This window comes from Geospiza fortis, unplaced genomic scaffold (assembly GCF_000277835.1).
Source record: "Geospiza fortis unplaced genomic scaffold, GeoFor_1.0 scaffold166, whole genome shotgun sequence".
NCBI classification, from domain to species: Eukaryota; Metazoa; Chordata; class Aves; order Passeriformes; family Thraupidae; genus Geospiza; species Geospiza fortis.
In genome coordinates, this window is record NW_005054310.1 from 9,523,810 (window position 1) to 9,541,010 (window position 17,201).

General features: G+C 39.1%; 1 protein-coding gene across 1 annotated transcript in view; it reads left to right on the forward strand.

Annotated features, from left to right (window-relative positions):
* The window catches only part of LRIG3 (leucine rich repeats and immunoglobulin like domains 3), a 43,087-nt gene extending 26,327 nt beyond the window's left edge, over nucleotides 1–16,760 (forward strand). The window contains exons 12-19 of the mRNA XM_031055617.1: nucleotides 531–694; nucleotides 3,594–3,914; nucleotides 4,438–4,719; nucleotides 5,164–5,616; nucleotides 5,826–5,984; nucleotides 7,074–7,217; nucleotides 7,303–7,578; nucleotides 10,071–16,760. Coding sequence (XP_030911477.1) covers nucleotides 531–694; nucleotides 3,594–3,914; nucleotides 4,438–4,719; nucleotides 5,164–5,616; nucleotides 5,826–5,984; nucleotides 7,074–7,217; nucleotides 7,303–7,578; nucleotides 10,071–10,315 — 2,044 coding nt within the window. The 3' untranslated portion in view covers nucleotides 10,316–16,760. The remainder of the gene's footprint in view (nucleotides 1–530; nucleotides 695–3,593; nucleotides 3,915–4,437; nucleotides 4,720–5,163; nucleotides 5,617–5,825; nucleotides 5,985–7,073; nucleotides 7,218–7,302; nucleotides 7,579–10,070) is intronic.
* The last annotated feature ends 441 nt before the right edge of the window (nucleotides 16,761–17,201 follow it).

Below are 17,201 nucleotides of genomic sequence, written 5' to 3' on the forward strand. Positions count from 1 at the left end.
GCCCTGTGCTCTTCATTAAATGGCTTGGACTCGGGACTGGAAGGGATACTGAGCAAGTTCACAGATGATGCAAAACTGGGAGGAGCTGTTGACTCCCTGGAAGGCAGGGAGGCCCTGCAGAGAGACCTCAACAAATGAGAGGGCTGGGCGATCAGCAACTGTATGAAGTGCAACAAGAGAAAGTGCTGGATTCTGCACCTGGGGTAGGGCAGCCCTGGTTGTATGGACAGACCAGGGAATGAGAGGCTGGAAAGCAGAGCTGTGGAAAGGGACCTGGTTGATGGCAAGTTGGATATGACTCACCAGTGCCCTGGCAGCCAGGGGGGCCACCCGTGTCCTCGAGGTGCATCAAGCACAGCTTCACCAGCTGGGCAAGGGAGGAGATTTCAGCTGAGCAATATTGCCATCTTTCTCTTGTGATATGTGTGTTTAACCTAGAGCCTTAGTTTTGTTATGAGAGTGTGCTCATACAGATCTGTATTACAAACAAAAAAAACAAACAGGCTTTGATTTTACTTGCTTTTTCTTAGGCGCTTCAACACATCAAGTCTCTTGTGTGACTGTCAGTTGAAATGGCTACCACAGTGGTTGTCAGAGAACAACTTCCAGAGCTTTGTAAATGCCAGTTGTGCACATCCTCAGCTGCTAAAAGGGAGAAGTATTTTTGCTGTCAGCCTGGATGGGTTTGTCTGTGGTGAGTGCAGCCTCTATTTCTCATTCCATAAAACATATATTGCTGTGTGCTTGAGATTTTTTTTTGTGGTTCCTTGATATGTTGTGATTTCTATAACAAAATTGAAAAGATGTGATACTTAGTAACATTTTCTTCTGTTCCCAAACTGTGATGTAGATGCTTAAAGCTTGAGGTTTTGTACAAGACAGGGAGTGATGATATTTTGACTTTTATACCAAGTATAGCTTGCTTACATGGAACATATCATGTTCTATGCGTGCAAGTGAAAGCTCAGTACTTTGTGAGGGTAAATGTATGTGCCTCTGGATTTAAAAGATGTTGTTTAGATCACTGTCGTTTTTAAGTGAGACAAACTTTGTCAAAATTAAGATGTAGTTTTTGGGTTTGGTTATTTGTAAATTTTTTTTCATATTCCATTATTCTTGAGGTTATTCCAGGGCCGATAAAATTTCAAGGTAAAAAAAGCCATATTGGCCTCAGCTCTGATGTTTTTTATGTGTGCTTGTGATGTGCTTTAAAAATTATTTGGAGTATGTAAATTACTGCCTTTTAAACTGTGTTTAAAAAATACCTGATTACCACTGGTTACGACACCGGTATTTTTTATTTCAGTTTGCCAGATAGTAAATGCTAGCAAAATATTTTTACTTTAGGACCCGAGAATTTGAGGTGATAGCATCTGCTTTAAAAATGAAATTTTTCTATGTGTGTTTAGTAGCATTCATGAACACCTGTGTTATGTTCTCTATTTAAAGCAAAGTGAAGCTAAGCATTTAGAGTAAGGACATGTTTGATAACTCTAATGTATAAAGTAGGAACTTTGAAAATATCAGGAAATTTAGAAGCCAGCTAACTGCATTTCATGTATTTTTGTTAAATAAGTTTTATTTTTCTTACTAAAGAAAATTCAAACATTATATTCTTTGGAGACAAAAAGTTAAGTGTCTTCTCAACAATTTTGTCTCATAACAAATAAAACTGTTGCTACCCTTTTTCAGTGGGAAAGCTGGTCCAGAATGTAAAATGGTGTACCAAAATGTTGGCTTTTCTTTTCCTGTTAGAAGTCAGATATGTAATAAATAATCAGCAGATTCTAGCTACTGTTGAGAAGCAGAGGTTGACATAATGCAGGGAATTAAAGCTTACTCAGTGGCTAGAGGAATATATATGAGGTAGGCATCCTAATTTATGCAAAACATATTCTGTCAAAAAATTAACCTGGAGATTGAAATGTATGTCTTCCATTTGTTAAATTGTGGGAATTGTGATCTTTCTTTTGGCTGCTGAATGCTATTTTTAAGTACTTAAGTTTTAAACCATTTAAGATGTGTTAGCAAAAAGAAATGTACTGAATCAGTTTTTGCGCTTGATACTTAACACAATTGCCATGCAGAAATAACTAAAATCTCCTGATAAAATCATTGAGTGTTTCAGTTATATCTTTGAAGTCTGTTATCACTAGATGTTCTGGTGTACCCACCTTGCCTTACAAGTTTACCAGGGCTACTTTTGCTTTTATAGAATTTTTAAGTGGAGTGTGTTGACTCCTGTCTGAAATTAAAAGGTGTGTATATATGTGGATGTCTTTGTAATACATTCCTTCAAATATGCTCTTGGATTATTCTGTTCTGACAAAACATAATGCTAGTCTTATCCTAGGGTGTTCTGTATTCTGTACTGTATGCTTATTCGAGTGACCTTTGTATCACCCCTTCCTGTCAGATAATTAAGATTGAAGTATGTTCTGCTGTCCTTTCACAAGGCTAATTTAAGTACTTAGAGTGTTTTACTTAGTTATTGCCATGCAGAGTCGGTGAATGTATTAACTCAATTTGCAAATGGTAAGACATGGGTATGAAGCATGGAAAGCAAATAGCCTGGGATGTTCTTAAAGTCCATGCTTAGAGTCCCAGATCCATGTTGCCATGTCACTGGAGCACAGCATCATACTTGCAGGAGTTTTGCAGATGGTTCAAGGTTATCTATCTGCGCATCTCATTTTCATTTGTAACAGAGTAGAGGTTCTTCAAGGAAGTGGCACCTGGACCCCATAGTTGTTCCCAGTCATTTGAGATGTAATAAGACAAACGTGCTAGGAGACAGCAGGATCTGCAGGGAGGAATTTTTGGGGCACAGGGCTTTCCCTGCAGTTCCTTTGTCCAGAGATTGGACACATGTTGAAAGTTGGGAATGTACTAAGGCTTTTGGTTTTGGGAGACCAAGCATTTACTTGTCCGCTCCTTTTTGCACATGCAGTGTACACACAATTGAATAAATAGTTCAGAAGGCAGCTAATTCTGTAAACTCATAACATGGCGCTTCAAAGGTAACATTCCTACAGTAAAGGGACCTCCAGGAATTCTTGAAATTCTTGTGTTCTGCCCTGCTTAAGGGACCTTCCATCCCCTTTGGCCCAAACAGACGCACATCACTGGAACGCTGACTTTTGTACATGATTTTTTTTGTGGGTTTGGGTGAAATGCTCAAGTGTAACTTGCCGTTTCTGATAGCAGAAGAGCTATGCATTCAATAAAGAAAAACTCCCAGCAGCCTGAGGTGTTGTAAAGATGAGAGGTAGGCTTCATGATTGATGTTCAGAGTAGTTCTCATGGATGTCAGGGGGTAGTTCTTCTATCTTTAGTACTGTTATTGAAGCTATGCACACAGTCTGCTTTTAAATGTGCTTTCTCTTCAATAAGAGATGGCTTGGCAGAATAAACTCATAAATACGGCATCTTTAAATGCCCTAAGGCTAACAAAATTTAAAACAAAAGCATTGTGGATCCATTTAATAAATACTTACCTGACTCTTCTCTCAAACCTATAAAACAAGGCTTACTAACTCTCTGGAAAGAGTCCTCAGGCATCACATATATTTTTTTTCTTTTCCTCTGTGCAGATGATTTTCCTAAACCACAGATCACTGTCCAGCCAGAAACCCAGTCAGCAATTAAAGGCTCCAATTTGAGTTTTGTGTGTTCAGCAGCCAGCAGCAGTGATTCCCCAATGACTTTTGCATGGAAGAAAGACAACGAATTACTGCAAGATGCTGAAATGGAGAATTACGCACACCTCCGGGCCCAGGGTGGAGAAGTGATGGAGTACACTACCATCCTTCGACTGCGCAATGTGGAATTCAGTAATGAAGGGAAATACCAGTGTGTTATTTCAAATCATTTCGGTTCATCCTACTCTGTCAAAGCCAAACTTACAGTAAACAGTAAGTATGTTTTGTTTTGCTTGTGGACTTAGAATGATATTAATCAAGATAGGCATTCATAGATTTTCCATTCTCATCATCTGCATCTTTTAGAAGATTCATAATTGTGAGATTATTTCTTAAAAATTTATCCATTTCCAAGGTCACCATTGAGTTTTACCTCTGGTCCCAGTGTGCTGAAGCATAGTATAGGAAAAAACAACATACCTAATTCATAGTAAATCTGGCAAAATCAATGTTACAAGATGGAAAAATGTTAACTTTTTCTACAGGAGGTAAGTGTATGATCTGTTTCAAGATGCTGTGGAAAGGTCACATAGGAGGCTCCTAGCAAAAATGAGATTTTGATCTAGGTGGTCTCACATACTTCACAGTTCCCTCCCTTTCTGCTGGCTACTGATCAATTTAGATTGTATGTTTCTTTAGTGTTCTTAAGCCCGTGAGGAGTGTTCAAGAAAAGGCTGTACAAAACAGGAAAAGTATGTTTCATGTGTTGATTTTGGTATCACCTACTTTTCTTTAGTGCTGCCTTCATTTACAAAAATCCCCATGGACTTGACCATTCGAGCTGGGGCAATGGCACGTTTGGAGTGTGCTGCAGTTGGCCATCCTATTCCACAGATTGCTTGGCAGAAAGATGGTGGAACCGATTTTCCTGCAGCACGCAAGAGGCGCATGCATGTCATGCCTGAAGATGATGTATTCTTTATTGTTGATGTAAAGATCGAGGACACAGGTGTTTACAGCTGTACAGCTCAAAACACTGCTGGAAGCATTTCAGCTAATGCAACATTAACAGTACTAGGTAAGATATTGGCAAACCTTAACAGCACAATCAATATTACGACTCAAAATAATAAAAGTTAGTAAATGTTTCTCAGTGTATACACATCTGGTATGCATGGGATGGAGGGAAGAAGGGGCTTCTGTTTTCATTTAGAGACAGTACATTTGTTTAACTGTTGATTTCTTGACATTTTGTTAATAGTTTTTATTGCAGTTCTCTGCATCTTAAGCATGTATGATTTAGCATTTTTACCTTGTAAGGTAATCAAGCATGTAAATCGGACCAATTGACAAGTAAATTGTAGGCTTTAAGTACAAATTCTTGAGTTTCTTCTTAGAATGAGAGAATAAGCTTTATTAGGCCTTACTGATGCATTTAATTTAGCTTTTCCTTTTGAGCTGTGAAGGAAAGGGACACTTCTTAGTCTTGCAAGGTCATATAAGGCTTGTGCTTTCTTTCCAGAAACACCATCATTTTTGCGGCCTTTGCTGGATCGAACTGTAACAAAAGGTGAAACTGCAGTCTTGCAGTGCATTGCTGGTGGCAGCCCTCCACCCCGACTGAACTGGACTAAGGATGACAGCCCTCTCATGGTAACAGAAAGACACTTCTTTGCTGCAGGCAATCAGTTACTAATTATTGTGGATACCGATGTAGAAGATGCCGGGAAATACACTTGTGAAATGTCTAATACACTTGGAACGGAACGAGGCAACATCCGACTTAATGTAATTCCTACTCCCACCTGTGACTCTCCTCAAAACGTTGCCCCATCACTTGATGATGATGGATGGGCCACAGTTGGCATTGTGATCATAGCTGTGGTTTGCTGTGTGGTGGGCACTTCCTTGGTGTGGGTGGTCATCATCTACCACACCAGAAGGAGAAATGAAGATTGCAGCATCACAAATACAGGTGTGTAAACTGAAGGTTTACCTTGGAAAGGAAAACAAATGTTTGTGGTTGCCTTGCAGTGACTTTCTTGTAGGAACATTTGTGTGCTTTGACTCAGAGGCAGAAAGGTGAATTATTTGTTGCTTTCAGTGCTTTGCTGACAAGTTTAAAAATGTTTCTACAAACTGAAGTGTGTTGATGGCTTTTGTATGTGTTTTGCTCCCCCACAGATGAAACAAATTTGCCTGCTGACATTCCAAGTTACCTGTCATCCCAGGGGACACTTGCTGAAAGGCAGGATGGATATGGCTCATCTGAAAATGGCAGTCACCATCAGTTCCTCTCATCTTCTGCAGGAGGGTATTTCCTGCAGCAGAGGGACAGTAACGGTAGGTAGAAAATGCTAAACAGATTCTTCGTGTGACTTGAGGAGCTGCAGTTTGGCTATTGTCTTTCTAACTAATAGAAAGAACACTAAAGAAGCATCTTTACACAATTTAATAGAGGACATAAAAATTATTGCTTGGGATTTTTTCAACATGATTATAACTTGGTTCTGTTCATCCAGATGACATTATGGTGTTTATTTAAATCAGGAAATTTTTCTCTAGTCTCAAGGGTAAATTTAAACTGATGAGGACATGTGCAAAATAAGAGTGTCGAAAAGAAATTACCATGGCATGTCCTCTCTCTTACAGCTTGAAAAGGGTGCTTTTGGTGGAGTTTAGGCATGTGTGGTAATGCCACTGGAACTTTAGTATAACTCTTTAAACTTGCTGGTTAAAAAAATCATTACGGTTAGAGTCAATAAAGAATTCAAGGTGACTGCAAGTTAAAAGCTGCAGTACTTGACATTTATACCTGTGGCCCCAAAGAATCCCTTATATACTTCACTAGGGAGGAAAAAGCACCTTTCTGGAAAAGGGCTTGGGGTTGAGATAAATCAGGAGCTGGGAGAGGTGGGAGTGGAGTGATGGTGAGATAATTTTGCAGTTGTGGGGTAATGAGAGGAACATCCTCTTTGTGGATCAAGAACCGGAGACTGCGTCCAAATCTTTCAGGAGCCATTGAACTAAAAATCTTTATAGCTGTTTAGGCAGCCAGTGATTCCCTCAGATTCTTTCAACCAGGGCTTTGACATTGACATTCTGCTTTGAAAGGGGCTGTGAGACAGATAATGAATTTGTCTAGTGTGCTGTAGAAGAAGGAAGTCTCTGGTTCTGATCCCTGTAATTGGTTTGGTTTTGTTTTGTTATTCAGGGATTGTACAGTGAAGTGACACATTCTCTGTCAAGCTAATTAATTGAACAGTTGCTGGAGTAAGAATTCTCATCCAAAAGTTAGGTTAAACCTAAGCAAACTCTAAACTACACTATGAAATGTAGTTGAACACATGTGGTTCTTAAAACTTACTCAAGAAACTCTAAGCTGGAGATTCAGAAAAGACTGTGTGCTGACACATCAATTTTATTTTTAAGGCATTTGCCATCTAGATAACAGCAGTGAGACAGACTTGGAGGGTGTTGCAGATCCATTCCTTTGCCACTATCTGGGGACTTCAGGGACTTTGTATTTAAAAGGCAGCGCTTACAGTTCTGACGCATTTGAAGCATACAGTACAAGTAAGTTCGTGGGGAGAGGTTTTAGTCCTAACTCAGTCTTTGTTAAAGATGAATCTATATAAAATGAATTTTTCATTTCCTTTAGGTTGCAGCCCTGACCAGAGAACAGCAGGCTTGGGCCCTTATGAGTCTGGATATTTAAAGAAAAAGGAATGCTGTCAATACTCACCTCCACAGGAAGATCCCTTTGACCAGTGTGTTGGCATTACTGGAACACAGGCTACAAGTAGCAGATTGATGAACTGTATTTATGCTCAAAATGAAGGAACGGGACTGAAAAGCAGAAGTCTCAATTCAGACACATTTGATTTAAACAGAAGTTTGGAACCCTCATCTATTATGAGTAAAAGCACTTTCATGGGTATGTTCTATCTATTGTTTTTTATTCAAGCTGCCATTGTCTTTGCTGTCTTGTTTCCTACCTACAACACCAAGCAAAACTGATTTCTCACCTTTTTCTTTCCCAAACGTTTGATGCTGAGGAACAGAAAAGTGACTATAGTGAAACTGTGTAATGAGGATATTTAGATTACCAGATCTTAATAGCTCACACTTATGTAAAAATCTCATCAGTGATGCGATCCTTATCTTCTGTCTTAATATAGCTGGCAGATTTCTGTAAACGTTAGCATACATAGCTTAAATACACCTCAAGAAACTTCAGGCATACCAGAAGTTTTGCCTGACAGGCAAAGGGTGTGTGAGGAGGGCTCAGTGCAGGTGGGGAGAATTGAACTTCTATGCATATATATTGTATAACACAGTCAGCCAGAACTATTTACCCTTCAAAATAAGGCACTATGTAAAAATGCCCTCCCTTATGCCTCCTTTGTCGTTTTCTCATGATGTGCATGATAAAAGAATTCCCGAAGTTTAGTCTAGGGTTTACAATTTTAATCCAGATTGCAGGGATAGGTGGGGGAAGGAGAAAACCATTGCTTTATTCTTGAAGCTCATTAAATTTTGTATGTTGGTTTGGTTGCTTGGTTTAAAATGCATACAAAACCACGTACTGCTTTCATCTTTGTGATATCTTAGTGCCAAAACCAGCCCTGGTACCATGGATTGTCTCCCGGCTGGTGTGTCAGCACTGGCTGATCAAGATCTGGGTCTGCTGGCTCTGAAGGGGACCTGGGGGAATGTGCATCACTGGGCTCTTTGTTCTCAGGGGGTGGGGAGGGAGGCACAAGCTCTGAAGTTTTCCCCCTTCAAAAGCCAGATGTTTGAACTGTAAAATGTTGCAGATGCCAGGACATCTGGCAGAGATCCTAGGACTGCACACAGCCGGCCTCCTGGCTGCCTGCCACTATTGCTATGGTGGGACCATGCAGATAGGGCTTTAGTATGTCTCTTGCAGAAAGCAGTCCAACTGTATGTTCGTATATCCAGCAGTTAATGTCACCCCAAGGGTGCATAGGCCTCAGTCTGCCCTAAAAATCTATGCAGAGTTACTTCTTTGTGCAGTTCTCTGAGCATACTACCCCACTTGTGTTGCATTGTCATTGCCTTGCATGCTTCATAATCATTAGTGCTCTTCCTTCAAAGAGCCTATGGCTAGATCTCGGACATGGTGGCTGTGAAAGAAGTTGTGATAGATTTCTTGTCTTTAGTTGAGAATTAGCTTCTTCAACATGGTTGTCAAATTCAAGCCCCATTTTGCCTGCGCAATCACAGTGAAATCGACAGCTGGCATTAGCATCACAGTTGATGCACAAGCCAGAAAGTTTGTAGCTTGTATTTTTGTTTTTAAGACAGTTCATTTGTAGCTTTGGTGCTGTGAGGAACATCCTTTCATACTGCATTAGGTCAAAACTGATCTACAAATCATTGATGGAAATAGGGGTTTTGTCCAGTTCCTTTTTAGTAACTTCTCAGTTCAGAGTTTTACTTGAAATCTTAAGTTCTAACACAAGCAGAAGTGTTGCATTTTGAAATTTATTTTAAAATGTGGTGTTAAATTATTAATAAAAACTTGAGTTCTTCAAAGTCAGCCCGTGACACATTGTCCTCTGAAAATAATTCCTTACAGACACTTTGACTTAGGATGGGTATGTCTTTGTTCACTGAAAAAAGAAGGCCCTTCTTGTAGAGGTGTTGATACTATCAGCTTCCCAATGATGGAGAATGACACACACTGATTGTTTACTGGCTAGTAAATACAGATAATTATTAATTATACGTGAACTGAAATAATTCTCTTTGGGTTGCTACTGTTCTCTTTGCCCACAACTGACTGGATAGTCAGCGGTGAGTGCAGCATGTGGCTGTCTGCATCTTTATTATTAATGGGAGATGCTAGCCAGAAAAAGATTGTGTTAGCATTCAGATTGCACTGTGGGACAATGTTGTATAACCTGATAGGGGTTGTGGGGTTACATTTTTTTTAAATTCCTATTTTATTTTTTTCTGAACTGCATGGCAGATGGCACGTGCCATTCATTTATTGAAGAACAAAACAGGGAGAGACTTTTGCCTTAGAAAGTGTCTTGTGATGTGTTTGCAGGTTGATCCCTGTTCCTATCTCTCCCCTCACCACCCTCCCCAAAGAAAAATGGGTAAGGAAGTAGTCATGAAGACAAAAGAAATGAAGTTGTAGATGGCTATACAACTACTTGGAAATGTTTTTAATGTCTCTTGTGGCAGAATCTTGCCTTATGCTTGTGATCACATGGATGTTTTCTTTAAAATGGTGGAACAGCATTTAAGTAAAATCTCCCTTTGGTGAATTTCCTGTCAACCTTGCATTTCAATGTCACTTATATCTTGCATTTCAATGTCACTTATGTACACTGGGGTGAGACACAAATCTTTTTGCATCAGTATTTCTGTGCTCACTCTGTTACTGTCTTTCAGGAACATTTGGAAAGCCTTTATGGAGGCCTCAGCTGGACTCTCTTTCAAGCTGTAGAAAGCCAGCAAATTGCCAACCAAAAACCTCCCATAATAATCATCATGTCTCACTGGACTTCGATGCAGAGGCAGATGAAGAGGGAAAGGAAAGGACAGTTTCTAGAGGAGAAAACAGCTTTTATACTTGCAAACAGTCCTTTGAAAACTTTAGGACTTCTACTTTCCAATCCTGTGATTTGGATACGTAGCTCCTTTTGGACTTAATGATTTCTGGAACCAAAGAAATTTGACATACTACTACCTCAGTATGGAACTTTATTTAAAAAGGGAATAAGGAGAAGAAGGGAAGAAAGAAACCACATGATGCTCTGAAATCAGAAGAAAAAGATATTTTTTTTTCCAATAAAGCATAATTTCCAAGATGCTCTACATTGGTTATACAGGGAAAAATCCTTATAAAAATACTATATTTGTAATTATTTTATAACCTTTTTTAATGCAAATAATATGTTTTGTAAATTAATGGTGTAAATAATACAGTGTATGTATTTCTATGTCAGACTTCATTTTCTTGAAATGAATAGTAAGCATTCTGATTTTGTACTGTTACTTGTACTTTTTTACAAATGGAAACTACATGCTGTTTGCAGGTACCATGCATCTTATTTGCACATTACTTTAATAAAATATGCTGCCATGTGGTCTCTGACCCACATTAGTGTATGAAGAATGAAAAGTGTGAATTATATTTGTAGACAGTGTTGCAAATGTAGGTGCTTTCTGATGCATGTTTGCAACTTCATTTGACTTAAACTTGTACCTTTAGATTTACTTTGTAAAATATGTTCATCTTCAGAGAGTGGGTGTGGTCCTGCCACAGCTACTGGTAAGGTGGGTTGCAGCTATTTGAACTAAAGCAAGGCTGTAAACCCACCAGTTTGTGAATTTCCCCTGTCAGATGTACACACACATGCTCTCAGTTTTCATGCCTGTGAGGCTGTAGTACGGCAGTTTCCCTGTGCCTTTGTTAGTGTGCCTCCATCTGGCATAGGGATATTACACAGTAGATGCACAAATTCATATTGAGCTGTTTAGTCAAAGAAAAAAAGGCACTGGATATCTGCCTGGTAACCTAGCTTTTCTCTGAGTGGCTTAGTGTTAAGTGTTTGCCAAATACGCAGTGCATGCCTGAGTCTTTGCTTTCCCATACCCTTTCTCCCTCTTTTTTGCTTCTGCAGCCACTGCCTGCTCAACATGAGGAGGTAATCCAAGAACACGATAATGGTTTTTTTTGGTTTAATTCATGCTTCTGTTCCTTGCTTGGCTGCCCTTCTCTGGTTACAGATGAGATCTGTGCTTTATTTAATTGCTCAGTCAAGTTGAGCAGTTGTACACTCTTGCTGGATTATATTTGTAGTAATGAACCCAGTATCTTTACCTGTCCAAGACGGAGAGGATTGCAGATTGCTTACTATAAAACAGTAGTTAAACCTGAGTGAAAACAGTCTTTATTTTGTGTTTCCATGTACAGATGCCTATTGTTTAAAAAAGCTGTGAATCGTGTTGTCATCACTGCACTAAAACAGCAAGACTTCAAAATGGTTAATTCTACAGGACATTGGCTTTTTAAATGTGCCTGCTTTGAAGGTGCAAACTTACATGGTTGCCAAATAGCTTCTTTTAAACTAAATTAAAAGCAGCTGTTAGAGTAGGCCATCACAGACATCAGGGCTAAAGTGGGAGCAAAGATTTTGTTGCCTAGTGTAGCTGAACTAAGGGCTTTTAGTTGTCTGCAGCCAGAAACCTGGTACCCAGATTGCAATGCAATTTCCCTTTAATTTAGGCACCAGTATTAGAGACAGGAAGTTAATCCATCCTTAGTCACTGGTGGTCTAAGCGTACAGAATGGATTTTGCGTGCTTTAGTTGATCATATTGCCAGATTTTTTGACTTATTGTTAATTTGTCTTCATTGCTGCCAGATGTGCTGATGTGGTGAAAGACATTGGTATGGGTATTTGATTATAATTAAGTACATTTGAAAGAGATTAATTTTTCCTCAGTCAAGCACAAACCTATAGGTCAATAGGGCAAGAAATCTGACATTTGATTCACTCAATATCTCTCCTTTTTCTCTCCCAAACCCCACTCCCCAGTGGCCCTGTTTTTAGGGAGAGGAGAGCTGGGGCCTATGATAGCTCCTGTTTATAACCAGACATTGCTTTCTGACATACTAAAAAATACCCAAGTTAAAAGCAGCAACTCCAGATTTAGTATTTATCCGTAAGAACTCCATGTTAAAGGTCCATCATAAAAACAAGCTTTAAATTCTGTAGTGGATGAAGGTTGAGAACGCTGGCAATGTCATTCCTTTTTCATCTCCTTTGCAAAGATACTAATCTTCCAAAGGCTTGGATATCTGTACCTAAATAAATGTTGAGGGTCAATGGCTGAATTTTAAGTGCTTTTTTATCATCTATGTCTAGATTGCTAAGTTGCATTTAGCAATCTAGACATAGGAATTATTTAAAATTTTATTTGATGCTTTAAATGCCCAGAAATGGAAATGAAAGCTCCCAAGTATTTTCTGCTAGCTTGAGTTTTTATGTTTTATACATGGATTGTGCTTAAATATACAGTGGGTATCTGTAAAGTGCAAGATAAACTGTAAAGTTTCAATATCTTAGTAGATCTTTTCAAACCAATGATGTTACCAAACACCTGTTTTAAAGGCTTGGAAGTTTGCTTATTTGGTTTTTTTTGTTGTTTTTTTTTTCTCCCCTCTAAGATGCAGATGTTAGTAAGCTGGTAGTTGGGTATTTACTCAGCTGAAAACTAAATCGTAAGTTGATGTGATGGGGAAATAAATTGCAGCCAACCCTGAGTAAAGCTTACACTGCATCTCAAGAGTTAGAATGAGAAACAAGTGTTGTGTTGCTGTATGACAAAACAGACATTTTTTGGTTTTATGACCAGGAGCAGCTGGAATCTTGCCGTTGGCTCACTTAAAACTTGTAGATTGTTCTTTAAGGGCAGTAGCCACTTAATGCTTTACACAACAAAATGTTTTGCCTGTTGAATTCACACAAGCAGTTGCTGAGGTATAGTTTCTGCAAGCCTTAAATAGTTTAGATAAATAGAGTTAATAATTTACCACGGTTTCTCTGGCACAAGCATTTCCTAAATGAGTAACCTAAATGGTGTCTGAGATGACACTAGGGATACTTGCATACTGAAGGGTGTTACTGAAGAGTGTTACAACACAACCTTATGGAGTACAGCTGTAATTCAGCAGCAAATGCTTTAATCTAGAATTCATAATTGAAGGGGATCTTGAAAAATGGCAAAGAGTTAGGTGCAAAGCTTTGTCCAACTGAGGGCTCATTAGTGTGAGCAAACATTTCTTATTTCAGTCTCGGGGAGCTCTTCAACACTTATTATTATATTATTATTATTATTCCTTGAGCTGTTTCAAGGAAGCTTAAAACTAAGACTTAGCTTTGCACTGCAAACATTTGTGTTCTGCCAGCCTTACAAATTAGGACTATAATTGGCCATTTTGTTTCTTGAATATAAACATAAGGAGAAATTCTGTTAGCTGCCTGCAAGATTTCTTGTTGGGGATATGACATATCTCAGAGAATTATACTTTCTCAGTGAAGTCTTGTTTTTTGCTGACTTCGTGTATTGCTTTGTCATAGAGAATGTGTCTTGACTAGTTGGATGTTAGTTTACAAGTCTTGTGAAATTATTTCATTTAAAGAACAGAGAGGGGCAATTCAGCCTGTTTAGCGAAGGGAAGAAAACAAACATGTAGAACAAGATGTAGTTTGTGTACGTACCATTTTGCTTTGATTAAGAACATTCCAGGTGCCTTCTGTTTTTATATTTCAGGGAACTGTTACAGGAAGGAATAAAATCTACAGTGTCTTGACTCACTAATGTGTGGCAAATGGTGATTTTCCTGTTTGTTGTGCTTAATTATTAAGGGGTCAGTTATTCCACTGAAGTAAATATATGCACACCTGATCTCTTACCAAAAGGTACAGGTGGCCTCTCCTGTTTCCCATGTTGCTGTTTTTCTCATAGCTCAGTACTGCTCCCATGTCCTCAGGGGACCCTCTTTGCTAACCTATGCTCCTCAGTTTCCAGTTTCTCTGCTTGCCCTGGCACTGTGGTGACAGGCTGGAACAAATGGACTCAGTTTAGAGAGCACAGTACAACTGCAGGCAGTAAGCAGCCAGTTGTGTGCTGGAAGAGAGGAGGGGGAAGTGTTGGAGGGAGACAGGCTAGCCACAGCTTTAGGAAGAACTTGGTATGAGTGTGCAGAAAATGCATAATGCAGGAGACAGGGATTAAATATTTATAGGACAATGTTATAAGCATAATAAAGAGCATTTTTGTACTTTGCAAGCTTTACAATGCTTTTTGTATATTTAATTCCACTCACCCTCTGTGCTTTCAAGTGCCAAAAGCAGCAGTATACAACAGAGCACATCATCTGGAGATTTACTTACCTCTTACTGCATCTAAAATCTTCTTTTCTGGTAGACCAGAAACAAGATCCATTTGTTTTTCTGTGTTTGGGTTCAAGAATGAATATTGCTGGTGCAGTGCATAGTTTCCCAGAGTCATGTGGTCTGTGGGGTCCAGTGTGTCAGAATGTGTGTGATCACTCTGACTCAAGAATGCCATGGGACAGTGGGACCTGAGGGTGAAGTTGGTAGCAGTTCTAAATTCATTGTTTGTAAAACAAATGTAGGCCTTGTTACTTCAGAAAATTTTTTCCCACACAGCAGAGATCAGAACCATAAATTACTCTAGATCAGGGACTACTGAATAGCACTTCTGCATGATCCCTGGACCTCAGCCATCAGCAAGGGCACTGCTGTTATTGCTATTCAGTTTGGCTGTTGACCATGGGCCGTTGACCAGCAATTTCAGTGCAGGAGTTTGCAGTCTGAGTACCTGTATGTACTCTCTTCTGAAATTAATGGTGGCCAGTTTTAGGGCACGCGAATTTCAAATATGGCATTGGAAATTAAGATTTAATTTACTTGACAGAGGTAGTAAGATCCTCTAGGTATAAAACAGGCTTTGGGATTTTCTAGGCCTCTGCTTTGAAAGGCTGGTATGCAACATTGTCCAAAGACACACTCATTTGCCATAGCAAAATGGGACCTACTTACTTTCAGCACTTCCTTTGTAGTTGTGCATGGACAAGCTATGATTTCTGATTTGGGTCTGCTGCTGGATTATCAAAATTCAAGTATTGATTATAGAGACATGTGGAATAACATGTTTTTGGACAGTGAGGCATCAGATTCTTTTATCAAAATGATGCAAAGCCACATCAGTTCCTATCCAGTTAAAAAAGCGACCTTTGGTAGTATTCCTGGTGTTCAGCTTACTTATTTTAGAAATCACTGAAAAAATACTGTCATGGAAGAATAAACATTGATGTCCTTTGATTGCTTGAAAAATGTTTGCAAAATGCTTGCATTTTATTTTGCTGTGACATAGAGAATTTGGGGCTCCATTTAGCCTCTGTTCATCAACAAATGGTGGACTGCTTTCATCCTGATTTTCATAGATGTGCCAGCACAGACATACCTAGTTCTGTGTTGGGCTGGCATGCTACATGTGAGGGGAGTAGTCAGAGCTACTATAAGGCAGAGCTACAGAGATACCATAAAGGGAATTCAGGGGAGGAGGGCAATAGTTCCCCTCTATGGAGGGGTTTTGAATAGTTCGCTTGTTCCAAGGGAGTAACTTGTGCAGGTTTTAACACTTACTCCTCATAATTCTATAAGCTTATCAAGGAGTTAAACCTGCCACTTTATTAGCCCTTGAATGGGGAAGGTTTGCATTTTCTGCAGGACAAAGTAGAATGGAGTTTTTGGAACTGCTTTTCAATCTCTTTGTGATTCTAGACTCTTGGAAGTAAGCAGAAGGACTTAGTCCTTCCTTTGGCATGAGGAGATGTGCCTTACTACATGCAGAAGAATTTTGCAGTCTATTGAATAACCAGAGAGCTCACACAAAAAATACTTGATTCAGTGGTACCACATAATAATTTTTAACACATCTCCAAGTGAGTCTTTTGTTCTATGTTTTTTAATCGCTGTGGCTGACTGGCACAGCAATGAAGAAGCTGCTGTTTGAGTAAGCATATGTAATTAAGCCAACTCATACCTGAAACTAGCCACTCTCCTGGCTTAAAATAAACTGTATTTGTACTGCTACCTGCTGTGGGTCTGTACACCAGCAGCATTAAGAAAGCATCAGTACTACAGCAGCCAGCTGCCCGTAGCCTGGCCTCTGCCACAGAGTGGTCGGATTCTTTATTAGTGTAAAGTTCTTTCTCTATTAACCTTCCCTCAGGAAAGGGGAAACATGGCCTCCATTATAATTAGCTTACACAGCCTTCCATGTAAGCTAAAGAATGGAAAGTGTCAGGGGTGCTTGCTTGCAGCCTTGTGGGTATTTGCTGTTAGCAGGGAAAAGTTAATCTGCTCTCAGATTTTGGCAAGGGCACAAAAACCCACGTGTAAAAATGTTCTTAGAATGAATTAAATTTCACATAAATGTGACCACACAGTAGGCAAAGTAGTAAAATTGTGGTGATGATGGAAAATATGACTAATCAGTAAGCTGCATTAACTTAATGAATAAAATAATCCTTTAACATAAACTGTGGTACTTAAGTGCCTTATTTTAAAAATGTAGTTGTTTATTGTTCTGTAGCTTATAACAACTGTATTATTTCAACTAGCAGCACACTTTAGCAGTTTGGTCTAAAACAGCATTTGCATTCAAAGTATGGGGGTTTTCTTGAAAAGAAAAAAGAGAAGATAAAATCAAAAAGTAACTCTCTGACACTGAGTCACTGAACTTGTTTTACTAAGTGTTTTAAATCAGAATATGAAAAAATTGTGAAAAAATATAAATGTTTCTGATTTCTTACTTTGAAATTACTTGTCTCAAAATTATTTTCATTTTTGTTTTTGAATTCTCCCTTTTCCATTCTGAACTGGAATATAAAGTGCAGACCCCCTTGGGTTATCAGGGCAACACAGACCAGGCACACAGCTGGAGTGTGCAGAGCCGTTGCTTGTTCTTTCCCTGCTGCACA